The 12,920-nt window shown below is 36.1% G+C and overlaps 2 protein-coding genes and 1 long non-coding RNA gene across 38 annotated transcripts in view; 2 read left to right on the top strand and 1 right to left on the bottom strand.

The window, feature by feature from the left end:
* DOP1A (DOP1 leucine zipper like protein A) overlaps window positions 1-10,781 on the top strand; it is a 105,980-nt gene extending 95,199 nt beyond the window's left edge. For 16 of the 26 annotated variants that reach the window (XM_074037580.1, XM_065543772.1, XM_065543780.1 and 13 more), the window contains 5 exons: window positions 869-924; window positions 2,126-2,290; window positions 5,115-5,244; window positions 6,976-7,035; window positions 10,172-10,781. In XM_074037580.1, coding sequence (XP_073893681.1) covers window positions 869-924; window positions 2,126-2,290; window positions 5,115-5,244; window positions 6,976-7,035; window positions 10,172-10,477 — 717 coding nt within the window. In that variant the 3' untranslated portion in view covers window positions 10,478-10,781. The remainder of the gene's footprint in view (window positions 1-868; window positions 925-2,125; window positions 2,291-5,114; window positions 5,245-6,975; window positions 7,036-10,171) is intronic. The other 10 variants (XM_065543776.1, XM_065543782.1, XM_065543777.1 and 7 more) reach the window with 3 other exon arrangements.
* The window catches only part of PGM3 (phosphoglucomutase 3), a 42,724-nt gene that overhangs the window by 6,950 nt on the left and 22,854 nt on the right, over window positions 1-12,920 (bottom strand). For 5 of the 11 annotated variants that reach the window (XM_065543788.1, XM_065543787.1, XM_065543789.1 and 2 more), the window contains 3 exons: window positions 12,601-12,774; window positions 11,550-11,631; window positions 7,188-8,790 (listed from right to left, as the gene is read on the bottom strand). In XM_065543788.1, coding sequence (XP_065399860.1) covers window positions 8,612-8,790; window positions 11,550-11,631; window positions 12,601-12,774 — 435 coding nt within the window. In that variant the 3' untranslated portion in view covers window positions 7,188-8,611. Of the gene's footprint in view, window positions 1-3,477; window positions 3,608-7,187; window positions 10,885-11,212; window positions 11,632-12,600; window positions 12,775-12,920 lie in introns of those variants that run through there. The other 6 variants (XR_276371.5, XR_012433643.1, XR_012433645.1 and 3 more) reach the window with 3 other exon arrangements.
* Window positions 10,924-12,902, top strand: LOC141410093 (uncharacterized). Its single transcript, XR_012433648.1, has 3 exons — window positions 10,924-11,060; window positions 11,786-11,839; window positions 12,585-12,902. It is a non-coding gene; the product is annotated as an uncharacterized lncRNA (long non-coding RNA).

Genomic DNA, 12,920 nt, shown 5'->3' with positions numbered 1-12,920 from the left:
TGCAGCACCTACCCCAGTTAAACTTGCTTCAGAGAGACTTTCACAGAGATTTTGTAACCTATCAAACAGTAAAACCTTCTCAGATCCCACCTATACCCTTCTGTTCCCCTCCTCAAACCATACCCAGTCATCCTCATCCTCATCCTCATCAGAATGATTTGGGGAGTTAGGAAAGAGGAATGGGTAAAGAAAGGAAAAGGAATCTATCTCTCTGAAAATCTAGCTTTATAGTTTCCCTGCAAATATAATTGCTTTAATATTTCTTTTATTTTTCCTTTTTTTTTTTTTTTTTTGAGATGGAGTCTCGCTGTGTCGCCCAGGCTGGAGTGCAGTGGCACGATCTCAGGTCACTGCAAGCTCCGCCTCCTGGGTTCAGGCCATTCTCCTGCCTCAGCCTCCCAAGTAGGTGGGACTACAGGTGCCTGCCACCATGCCCAGCTAATTTTGTTTTGTATTTTTAGTAGAGATGGGGTTTCAGAGTGTTAGCCAGGATGGTCTCGATCTCCTGACCTTGTGATCTGCCCACCACAGCCTCCCAAAGTGCTGGGGTTACAGGCATGAGCCACCACACCTGGCCTATTTTTCCTTTTTTAATAACTGTAACTCTGTTCCATAATCACTAAAAACAAAAGCTCGCCTTCATCTCACTGGATTTCACCAAATGATTAGCAAGCAATTTCATCAAGATTTAGCTCTATGTGGCTAAATTTGCAGTTTTACCTTCAGAAACTAACTATAACTTAAAAGATTCTGAAAATGTATTCTAAAATTTTTGTGTTAATGAAAATACAACTTAAAGATAACTTGAAAGGATTAAATATCCAGTTTAAACATTTAACATTTATTTCACTTATTTCACCATTTTCAGGTACAAGTATTTTTACTGATGGAGCAGGAACTCACTGCTGATGAAGATATTTCACGGTAATATGTAATTTAAATATATTCTTGTCCATTTTTTAATATCCTAAAATTATTCAGAATATTACTCAGCATCTAGGATAATATAGATAGTATTTTTTTGAATACTTATTTATTATTATGTAATTGATTACATTTGGATATAATGTAATTTCACTTATTCCTTAAGCACTTTAGATTGGATTAAGCCATCAGCATTCATTGCCTTGGGCCTCTAGACACAAATTTAATTTAAAGCAGTACAGTATTGTTTCAGCTGCATGAGCCAGGCTGGTTTTGGTAAGTCAGATCTGGTCTCTGAAATATTGCAATATATAGCCAACTCTGTTATGGTAGGTAACCTGGAACCAGGCTATCCATATGTGCAGATCTTCCAGATGGTCCCAATTTAATGTACTTTTACTCTTTTTAATAGAGGCAGTTTATTAATGTATGACTAAATATAATTTTTTATTTACACAAATTTGTAGATTGAAAAGTTCCTTTAAGACCAAGTTTCTTGAATATATTTTCTTCTTCAGTAGTAGATTTATAAAAAGGATCTCCTGTACTAATAACTGTTTATTATTATAGAGAACTTTCTCATCTTTGCAGAAACTGAGTAAAGAAGTTTCTTGCTTTTACAGTTTTTATATTTCTTGAATGTAATACAAGGTATGTACTACTTTTTTTTTTAGACAGGGCCTCACTCTTTTCACCCAGGCTGGAATGCAGTGGTGTGATCCTGGCTCATTGCAGCCTTGACCTCCCAGGCTGAGGTGATTCTCCCACCTCAGCCTCCCGAGCAGCTGAGACCACAGGTGTGTGCCACCATGCCTGGCTAGGGTTTTTTTTTTTTTTTTTTGGTTTTTGTTCTGTTTGTTTGTTTTTTGTATTTTTTGTAGAGACAGGGTTTCATCATGTTGCCCAGGCTGGTCTCAAACTCCTTGGCTCAAAACGTTCCACCCGCCTTGGCGTCCCAAAATGCTGGGATTACAGGCATAAGCCACTGCACCCAGTCTATGTACTGTTTTTACATTCTTAAAGAAGAAAAGTAAATTTTTGATTTGAAAATGGTGACATTTCATCATGACCTTGCTTAGCAATTACTGGCACATTTATCTCAGGATGATTATGAAAAATATTAGCTGGCACTTTTAGATCTTTCTAGGAATTCCTGTGAGTAAATGGGTCCAGCTGCTGACAGTCTGTCTCCTGCTTACAGGACTTCAGGGCCCTCTGTGGCTGGTCTGGAGACAACGTACACAGGAGGTAATGGCTTCTCTACTTCATATAACAGCCAGCGGTGGTTAAACCTCTATCTCTCTGCTTGCAAATTTTTGGATTTGGCTCTCGCATTGCCCTCTGAAAACCTTCCTCAGTTTCAGATGTAAGTAAAAGCAAGGATATTAAATGGATATTTTTGAAAGTGCATTTGCTTTGGTCACTGACATCTATGACTAATTAAAAAGATTTTTGTGTAAGTTGAAGTATTCATAATTTTTACTAAAATGTAATTATTTTGGCACAGCACAGTTATTGGAAGTAAATGGTCAATGTGGATATATTAACAGACTATTCAGTCAACAGATTGAGTACCTCCAGATGTGAGACAATGGGGTACATAACTCACATGCTTCAAGTCCAGGGATGGAGACATACTGATACTATGGTAGCTCATGTACAAGACACACTGAGGCCACATAGCAGAGATCCCTACTAGCTCTGAAGGTCAGAGAAGGCCCTCAGGGGAGTCTTAACCTGAGGTGGTGAAGAATGACAGCTGGGAGAGTGAAGGAAGATAGAGGCAGCTGCAGACGTGATACGTCTGAAGTGTGGAGAGATCAGTATTGCTGGAGCAGAATATTGAGAAGAAGCTGGAAAGGGACTAAACCATGTAAGACCTTGTAAGCTGTGTTAGAGAACTTGGACAGCTAAGGAAAGAAGTTATGTTATTAGGCTTGAATTTTAGAACGCTTATTTTGGCTATGTAGTGTGGAGAATGGACTGGAGATGGGCAAGACTAGAATGAAGGAGGCAGTTTTATCTTAGATGATAATGAATTGAACTGAAAGAAATAGGGGAAAAGTTGATAAAAGTTAATGCTCACAATGCCTTAAGTGGCAAAAATATTTATTATGGTTTTCCATATATAAATTTTAAAAATAATGGGCAATCTATGTAACATTATCAAAATGTAGTTAAGGTAGTATGAGAATTTATCCACGAGATCAAATACGTATTAATTTATAATACTGTGTCTTATTTTTCTTCTGGAATGGAAATAATAGGATAAAGAGTATGCTACTGAGCTTTTTCTGTTTTTTATTTGGACATGCTCCAAAATTTGCTATTTTACAAGCTTACTTTTCATTAAATTTAATGGTAAGAACTAGAGATTACTTTTTAGAGTCATTCTAGTTCCTTTAATTTTCTCTTCTACTTGAAAACCATATATATCTACTTTTTGATGAATTTCAGTTGTTGGGTATCTGTTACACAGATGTTACTCCTAAGGAATTCCAGAATACTAAACAGAATTGTAGGAAAGTGGCCAATATTAACCAAGACACTTACCTTCACAAAAGTGATAACTATTCTCAGGTGCTTTTGGAGGGACATTAAATAGTATGCTCATGATACTGACTCTTTATCTTCCATGACAAGCACCAAAATAAGTTTATCCTCTTTACTTGTCAAGATGTTACTACAAAAGGGAAGGAAACATGCCATTATATTAATTAGTTTTTTTAAAACCTTGTATCTTTCTAAAAATAAAAATCTTTAAAGTAGAAAATGTGAAGATTTTCATAATTATCTTGAAAGAGTAATATCTTACCATGATCCATATTTGGAAAGTTCAAAGTATTTCATAAGTTTCCTATATATAAATTTAAAAGTATCCATGTAACTATAAAGTTTGAGAGATAGCAATGAATTGGCAAAAGATATTTTCAGTGTATATGACAAAAGTCTAAAATGCGTAATATATAAAAATAATCTGGTAGAAAAATGGGCCAATCAGCAACACAGTTAATAATTTATAGGATGGTTTCTAAACATAGGAAAAGCTGCTCAGTTGTTCTCCTGAGTTTCCAATTAAAATTATGGATAACTATCAGAATGGTAAAGATCTGAAAGTTGCTTTCCTTTTACTTTTAGTAACAGAAGCATTCTTATTCTTGTTGGAAGTATACACTGATATTGTCCAATTGTTCAGAGGTTATATTTACCAAAATTTAAAATATATATTCTCTTTAAGCCTATAATTCTGCTACATCCGAGGATTTATCCTGCCTCTATATTCTCAGATGTGCACAAAAATAAATAAGCATTACATAAGGGTATCCATCGTGGTACTTTGTAAGTGCAAGAAATTGGACAATCTAGGACATTGGCTTTGGTGTACTACTATGTTGCTGTTAAAAAGAATGAAGTTTTATATGATGCAGAATTACCTCCAAGATATGAAATTAATAAATATATATATCCTACATGTATAATTAAATCAAAACAGGCAGCGATCGTGTTTTTTTAAAGGAGAGGGTTGTGTGAATATGTACTCTTTTGGGCATAAACTCTCGGGAAGGACTTACGAAGCTGACAACATTGATGGATCCTATGCAGGGAGGGGAGACTACCTTTCTTTGGTATGCCCATTTATACGGTTTGAATTTTTCCCATGGTAGGATATTACTTATGAAAGACAAAATTATAAAAATTCAAGAGAAGTGCAAAGAAAGCCCTACTTTTCTTAAATTCGTTCAGTTTTTTATTCCTTTACTGTGCAACTAGGGAACATTTGACCTAGTTGAAAAATATGTTGAAAAATCAAGTCTTTGCCACACTGTTATGTTACAGTACAGAGATAAGCTAAATGAAAACATGTTCCTTTTAAGAACCTTTTGCCTATTCGCTAATAAGGAAACAAACATTTGTTGAGTACTTGCTTTGTGCTCATGAAAAAAGTAATGATGACTACAAGTTTCGTATTTATTCCTTACAACCTTATGAGGTAGCAGTATCTTTATTTACTGATGAAGGCTCAGAGAGGTTAAGAAACATACCCAAAGTGACAAGGCTACAAGTGGCACATCTGGCATTTGAATTTTTATAAGCAGTGGGGTCATGATCTTTCTACTGCATTATGCCACCTAATCTTAGATGGCACAAAGTCTGTCTTACTGATGCTGATGTCATTATTCTATACATAGGTACCGATGGGCCTTTATTCCAGAAGCCTCAGATGATTCAGGTTTGGAAGTCAGAAGGCAGGGTATACATCAACGAGAATTTAAACCTTACGTGGTACGACTAGCAAAACTTCTTCGGAAAAGAGCAAAGGTATCGCATTCTTTTGTGATTGTTTTGTTTTACATCACTACATGTTGCATTAGTGAGGTATTTATTAAATACTTCCTGGGAAACTGAGAACGTTATCAAGTTGAGCTATTTTGAAAACAAGTCCCTGGTTTTAAGAATTAATGTCTGTAAGCCTCATATTTCCAGACATTAGAAAACATACTGCAGTATTTTAAAGGAATACGCGGTTATTCTTATTTTTGAAGAGAAGAAAAAGGCTTTTGTACATTAATAGCATCTACCTTAAAATATTTTCCCCTCAAAAAAGAGAAACCTTGGAACCATACATGTGAGTACTTAAGACTGTAGTCCTGAACAGTCTTCATGTCAAAAACTTGAGAATGTAATATAATGTTCATCTTAACGCCATGATGAGAAACAAAAGTATGAGTTGATTGAGAAAAATGCAATACAAAAGGGATTTTTAGAACGTGTCAGAGTTGTTTCAACAGAAATAATCAATGGGTAAGAAGATTATACATTTTAAATTTGTAAAATATGAGTCAGATTTCATTGAAATCGAGCTAGAACCTCGGTCAGAATAAAGGAAATAATCATTAGCATTCATTCTGTTTATCTATATGAAATAAAATATATATGCTAAAATTCATTTTCTAAGTATTTTTCACTTTCTGATTATAACCTACATTCAGAAATGCATTCCTTATCCTGATCGAATACAGCTATATAACCGAATCTAAAGTTTCACAAAACAGTTCTTGCCCTTAACATGTGAGATATTTTCCTTTTTGTAGTTCACGGTGATGATGCTAAGTACAGATTGCCAGACCCCCCCAACCTGCAGTTTTTAAAACAGTGCTCAAAATTAAACTGGCTCTGACTCATTAATATAAAGCATCTTCTTAGAGAAATTATTTAAGGGGAAAAGTGGGAATTTACTTAAAACATATTATACCATTAAAAAGTGTAGGAAAATAAAATGTGTAAAATATTGTGTCTTATATACTTTTTATCTTTCAGTATGCATCATGCTAATTTATTACAGATCTTTGCCCAAGAACCTACCAGCAGTGAAACTGGTGTGCTCGCCATTGGGCCTTTGTTATTAACCTTTTGTCAAATTTTATTTTACATTCAACAAATTTCAAAATCAAATTGTACAATTTGGGAGTCAGCTAGGTTATTTGGTGAGATCTAGTATGCAGTGTGTGCTTTGAGTGCTCAGAAATTTTCCAGTCTTCTGGAGTCCTCCTAATCAGGCAGCAGCTCTTAAACTGAATTCCATTAACTACAGAAATGGAATGAAGAAAGTGATTAAAGAGATTTTGCTGGAAGGAATTTACATGAGAAACTTGACTTAAATTCCTAGTTGCTTCTGTAGGAGCTTAATAAAAGGACAGAGATGAGGATGTAAGCTGGGTCCTGAGTTCAGGATAGGACTTCGGTACTTTTCACTTTGATATCTCAGAGTTTGGGCAAGTAATTATGACAAATCCAGAAGCAAATATGACCCCAGGCACATGTCCTTTTCTGTTATGCCTGCATTTCATTAGTAATGAGAATTTTTATAAGACCCCCCTCCTTTAAATAATAAATATGACAGTCTTTTGCCCAAAATTTGTCCCACAGAATAAAAAAACTATTTTGATTGAAAGGCATCTTCCCATCCAAACCACCTTAAACAAGGTCTTCATGGCCAAGCATACTTTTCACTAGAACAAAGGCTATGAGTTCTCCTCTTTCCTTCCACAGGACAAGGAGGAGGACTTTAAGACAGTGATTTTGGAGGGATTGGAGATGGCCAAGAATCAGGTGAGGGTGGCTGTTTCATGCTTATGATATGGCAGTAAAAGTTGCCAAATATTGAGACACAAACCCAGGTCTGAATGTCAACAAGTACAGGAGAGGTAAACAGGAAGGAAGTCTTTTTCAAGTGTAGACTGGTGAAGTCAAAGGAGAAATCATTTGTATGGAAATGTTTGACTTTATTTAATATTGAGACAATACAGATAGTTCTCATTAAGAGCATCAGAAACTCTGAATCAAGTATATTCTTCTTGGTCAAGAGCGTAATAAGTCCTTCTCTTAAAGGCTCATCTTGGTAGGAATATAAACAAAAGGTTACCCCATAGTTCTCTTACATTTGGAAGTTTGCTATATAGAGGGTACAAGGGTATTCATTTCCCTTCATGACAAAGTCATCTCTGTATGCCCTTTATTGCTGAATTGCAGTTTGATTTAGGGGATTAGAGGTGGTATGGTACCAGTAATTGAGTAATGGTGGAAATGTGAAAGTCAGTCACAGGACTCTCATTGGTGCCAGTGTCATAGTTAAGAAAGAAAGAAAGATAGTTTTATATATCCTATAATCTAGACTGGAACCTAAATAATTGCTAGGAAGCAAACTTAAGTGATAGCTGTTAAGTTTTTTGGCTTTTGACCAGAGATGATGAAGAAGTAGGTGATCTTTTCTTGGTTTGCTCCTGGACTCTTCCATTTTAACATATATTTTTAGTTTGGTGCAAAAGTAACTGCGGTTTGGGACCATGAATTTTAAATCATTATAACTAGGTTCAAACAAATCTTTATTAAAACAATATAGGAACCATTACAATCAACACATTTTTGCCAATGAGAAATGTTTGTTTATTCCTGTAGCATAACAACCCATGCTTCCAAATTTGATGAACTCTTGGAAAGCATTTTCTGCATCCTGCTAGTTGTGGAAGCAGTTTCCCTGCAAAACGTTGCTGAGATGCCTAAAGAAGTGGTAGTTGGTTGGCAAGATGTCAGGTGAATATGGCAGATGAGGCAAAACTTCATAGCCCAATTAGTTCAACTTTTGAAGCGTTGGTTGTGCGACGTGCGGTCCACTGTTGTGATGGAAAAGAATTGGACCCTTTCTGGTGGCCAATGCCGGCTGCAGGCATTGCAGTTTTGGGGGCATCTCATTGATTTGCTGAGCATACTTATCAAATGTAATGGTTTCACCTGGATTCAGAAAGCTGTAGTGGATCAGACTGGCAGCAGACCACCAAACAATGATGATGACCATTTTTTGGTGCAAGTTTGGCTTTGGGAAGTGCTTTGGAGCTGCTTCTCAGTCCAGCCACTGTGCTGGTCATCGCCTGTTTTCGTATAAAATCCACCTTTTGGCACACGTCACAATCCGATCAAGAAATGGTTCATTATTGTTGCATAGAATAGAGAAGATGACACTTCAAAACGACGATTTTTAGTATTTTTTTCACTCAGCTCATGAGGCACCCATTTCTTGAGCTTTTTCACTTTTCCAATTTGCTTCAAATGCCAAACAACCATAAAATGGTCAACGTTGAGTTCTTGGGCAACTCTTACAGTTGTAAGAGGATTAGCTTCAATGATGCTCTCAATTGATCATTATCAATTTCCGATGGCTGGCCACTGCACTCCTCATCTTCAAGGCTGTAGTCTCCTTTGCAAAACTTCTTGAACCATCACAGCACTGTTTCGGCACTGTATGTTCGTCAGCAGTTCCTGGGCCAAATGCATTGTTGATGTTGTGTGTTGTCTCTGCTGCTTTATAACCTATTTTGAACTCAGAAAATCACTCAAATTTGATTTTTTGTCTAACATCATTTCCATAGTCTAAAATAAACAGCAAGTAAGTCATTAGCAAAAAAAAGTGAGAAATGTGCTTAAAATGATGTATAACATAACCACATTTATTTAAGAATGTATTCCAATATAAAACTGCAAATTTCAACAATGCAAAAACCGCAATTACGTTTGCACCAACCTAATTTCCTTTTTCAGGATTTTACTTTAAAATAAGCAACAAGCTTGAGAGCACATAGAAGAAAATAAGCTGGATTTTGTATCTGCTTGACCCACTAAGAAACTAGTGATACTAAATTATTAGGTAAACAATGAAAGTTTCTGAGCAACATCTGATCTTAGAAGGCAAACTCCATTTGTTAATATGACAGATTGTAATTTTTCTTCCTAAGTCTTCATGATTTCTTTCTTCTGTCTAGTTCATTGCTTATTTTCATTATCTTTATTTAGTGTGGTATTGTATCTGTGATTCTGCCCAAGTTCAACCAACCTCAGTTCTCTCATATCTTTCTCTAGACAGAATGATGTCTGTAGCTATGTTTGTGTAATTCAGGTGGCTTCTCAAACTACCCTCTTAATACACAAATTATTTGTGTTTATATTTAGTTGGCAGAGTTTTCACATACCTTCTCATTTGACTTCTCTACTAAAAGTTAAGTTTAGATTGTCCCATTTTATAAGTGAGGAACCTTTGTGTATCTTGCCCAAGGATGTCGTTAAGTATGGCAGAGCCAGCACACTAAACCAATTCCTTTGATTCCAGGTCCAGCTTTCCTCCCTATGTTGTTTAGCACAACCCAGAAGGAGAGAGCAGTGTCTCTCCTGAGGGATACCTTCCTTTCTCTGTGATGCAGTATTGACAGTAATTATTCACTTTGGATACTGCTACCATCATGGCAAATTTAGGCTATCTAGATAAAAGGGAATTATTTATAATAAAAGGGGATATAAAATGTATAGAGCACTTTGTTCCTTTTTTCTGTAGTCATTTTGTGACCTAGTCCTTGGTTACAGTAGTGAGGGTTCAGAAACCTGGGAGCTTTTTGAGTAAATACAAAGCACAACATAAAACTTTTATGTTTGACTCTATTCCTGTTCAAAGCGATTTCTGTTAACTAAGCTTATCTGTGCATTCTAGTTGGGAACTATTACTACAGTGTTAAGACTGCTCCATATAAAACTAAGAAATGGCAGTAAAAGGTCTCAGAAGCACCAAGGGTTTTGATCAGGTCAGGAGTAGAAACGTAATGTCATTTGTATTCATTTCTTGACCAACTGCCAATGTTTATATCTTTTTAATTTTTCTAACCACACTGTCTGTTAATACCAGTTCACTTTTTGTTTTCTGCAGAAAAATCCAGAGGAAGACAACTCAGGGAGAACGTTGGGTTGGGAGCCAGGGCAATTGCTGCTCACCATCTGCACCGTGCGCAGCATGGAGCAGCTCCTGCCGTTCTTCAATGTGCTCAGTCAAGTCTTCAACAGCAAAGTCACAAGCCGATGTGGAGGACACTCAGGGAGTCCTATCCTCTACTCAAACGCCTTCCCTAATAAGGACATGAAACTGGAGAACCACAAACCATATTCCAGCAAAGCCAGGCAAAAAATAGAAGAGATGGTAGAAAAAGATTTTCTGGAAGGGATGATAAAAACTTGAGCACCACCGGTGGTTCCATTTAACTTATATGTAAATGTAATTATTTAAAACACATACACTGCTCTGCATTGTATAGTTTTTCCTTTTTTGTATGTAACAGAACACATTTCAGCTTGTATTTAATTTAAATATTTGTATATAAGAGCAAATGTCTGAATGTGGCCTGAATCAAGTTTAAATATTGTTGGCTCATACTGATTATGGTGCCTAAGAGAGCTATATATATATACACGTAAAGTCCATTGTTTTTATTGTCCTGAGTTGTCTTAAACCTGCAAAATATACACTACCCATTTTTTTTTTCCATTGGTTTCAGGCTTGGTTTAATTAAGATTGGTTGGGGATTTTTCTCTTTTCCTTAGTAACCATGTTCTGGTATCAGTGTGGTGTTCCTTCTCCATCAGAGGCTGGAAAAGATATTATAATTAGTTTTTTTCCCACATACCTTCACCAAGAGTAGTGAAGAATAACTGAAGGCTGGACCATGCATCCTTATAAGTCTCAGTATGGAAGAGGGATGGACAACCCCCTCTTCACACCTCTGAGTTCCTGATGGCATTAGTCATATAGATTAGTCATATAGGTAAGTCATCTAATAATCTTTCTTAAAACTCTGCAATGGAAAAACTAGTTGTATAAAGTCTTCTCTGCCCTCTCCATTTGTATCAGCAATGGGGGATGCTGCAAAACATCATCTTGCTCATGTGATGGTGATGGCAAAGATATCACAAGGAGTTGGTAATAAGATTTAATTTTCCAGTAGTCTGCATGAATTGTTCCCCACATAAAACTGTACAGTTAGTGACTGAATTGTATACTTAAGCCCCAGTATTTTATATTAGTGAGCCTGAAATTAGAGGTAAATTTCTTTAACAAGTGTAAGGCTTACCTATTCACAAAGAATTATTCTGGTAGTGTTTAAGAAAAACAATCAGATCTAGAGACAATCCAGTACGCTGCATTGTAAACATTATGATTATAAATCTCTTAGTAGGGCCATTATTATTGACAGTTTCGTAAAGACTTGTAAAAAGTCCAGTTTCTCAAGAATATGAAAATTATCTTCAGAAACCTGGTTGGGGTCTTTCTCCAATTCCTCCAGCCAGCTGAAATACTGCCAAGCTAACTTCATGTGCAAGGTGATCTGCACTTTCCTGCAAATGACATTAGAAGAGATTAGATGAGAAAGACATAGCATGTGTCTAACATGGGCAAGACCATGTTACTTGGAATTCTGGGGAAGAGAGGGGCGATTCTTCATTTTGTTTCACTAACAAATTCCAATGAAAACCTTTTTTCATCTTTCAGTAACAAATTCCAAGGCCCTTAAATAAATGGAAAACAGATGAAATTCTTCTAAAGGTAAGTTTTTAATCAATTGAGATTATAAAAATAGCTACCATTCCAAAACTGAAAAAATTCAATAAAACCTTAGTCCACAATTGGCCTAATAGTAAGTAAGTATTACTGCCTCTGTTGCCATCTCCTCATCCATCATGGATATTCATTAGACTCTAAGATGGCTTAAGCTTCTGGAAGAAAGCTGCCAAATGTCTCCTCCTGATTCCCTATTCAGCACGCTTAGTCTGCCGTGGCTTTGCAGATACTTTAAGGAGTATGTGAAGAGGCCAAATAATAAAAATCCAGACCACAGGTCTTGACCCCTATCAGGGAAACAGGCACCAGAGTAAAGCTGTCATTTAAAGGAAATATTTTGAAAAACAAATCAAGAGTTCAGAATGCTATCAGTTGACTTAGAAATGAACTATAAAGCTGGTTGTTTTCATAATGTCACAAAATTACATTTTTAAAAGAAAAGGATCATCTACCTTATAGTGCATAAACTAAGTATTTATTAGTTATTCCTGCCATGGTTAAAAATATGACACTTTCAGAAGTCTAGAATAAGTCAAAAATATTTGGGGAAATAAACTGAGTGGATCTAATTTTGTTCAATTTTATAATTACTGCTGGTGAAAATAATTTTGTAGCTTAATGTGAACCTAAAAGGCTCAACAAAATAAAGCCTAATCATCATAGTGAGATTCTAAAAACTATTGAAATAGTTTGCCTCTGTATCACCTAATATTAGGCTCTTTTTCAATAGAACTATCCCAGCTTACTTGTGAGTCTGCTTCTGCATATACTCGGACGACATCTTCTGTACCAGAGGGCCGGACAAAAGCTCGGGAAAGCTTGTACTTCTTCACCAGGTCATTGATTGCCTCCTGTAATCCTGGGGGTGTAACTGCTTGTCTTTCGGCATTGGTAGTGCTAATAACTCTCCTGTCTGCAACCTAAGTGCAAGCATTTCATATTTGTTACATACTACACTTCCTTTCAGAAGCTTAACCTGTTAAACATAAATTCTACGAAAAGTGCCAGACTAAATATAAAATTACATTAAAATTTCTTATTTCTCCAAGATCAGGGTAATTAATTT

The sequence above is a fragment of the Macaca fascicularis genome, chromosome 4 (genome assembly GCF_037993035.2).
Source record: "Macaca fascicularis isolate 582-1 chromosome 4, T2T-MFA8v1.1".
Lineage (NCBI taxonomy): Eukaryota > Metazoa > Chordata > Mammalia > Primates > Cercopithecidae > Macaca > Macaca fascicularis.
This window is presented reverse-complemented; position numbering and strand designations above follow the sequence as displayed.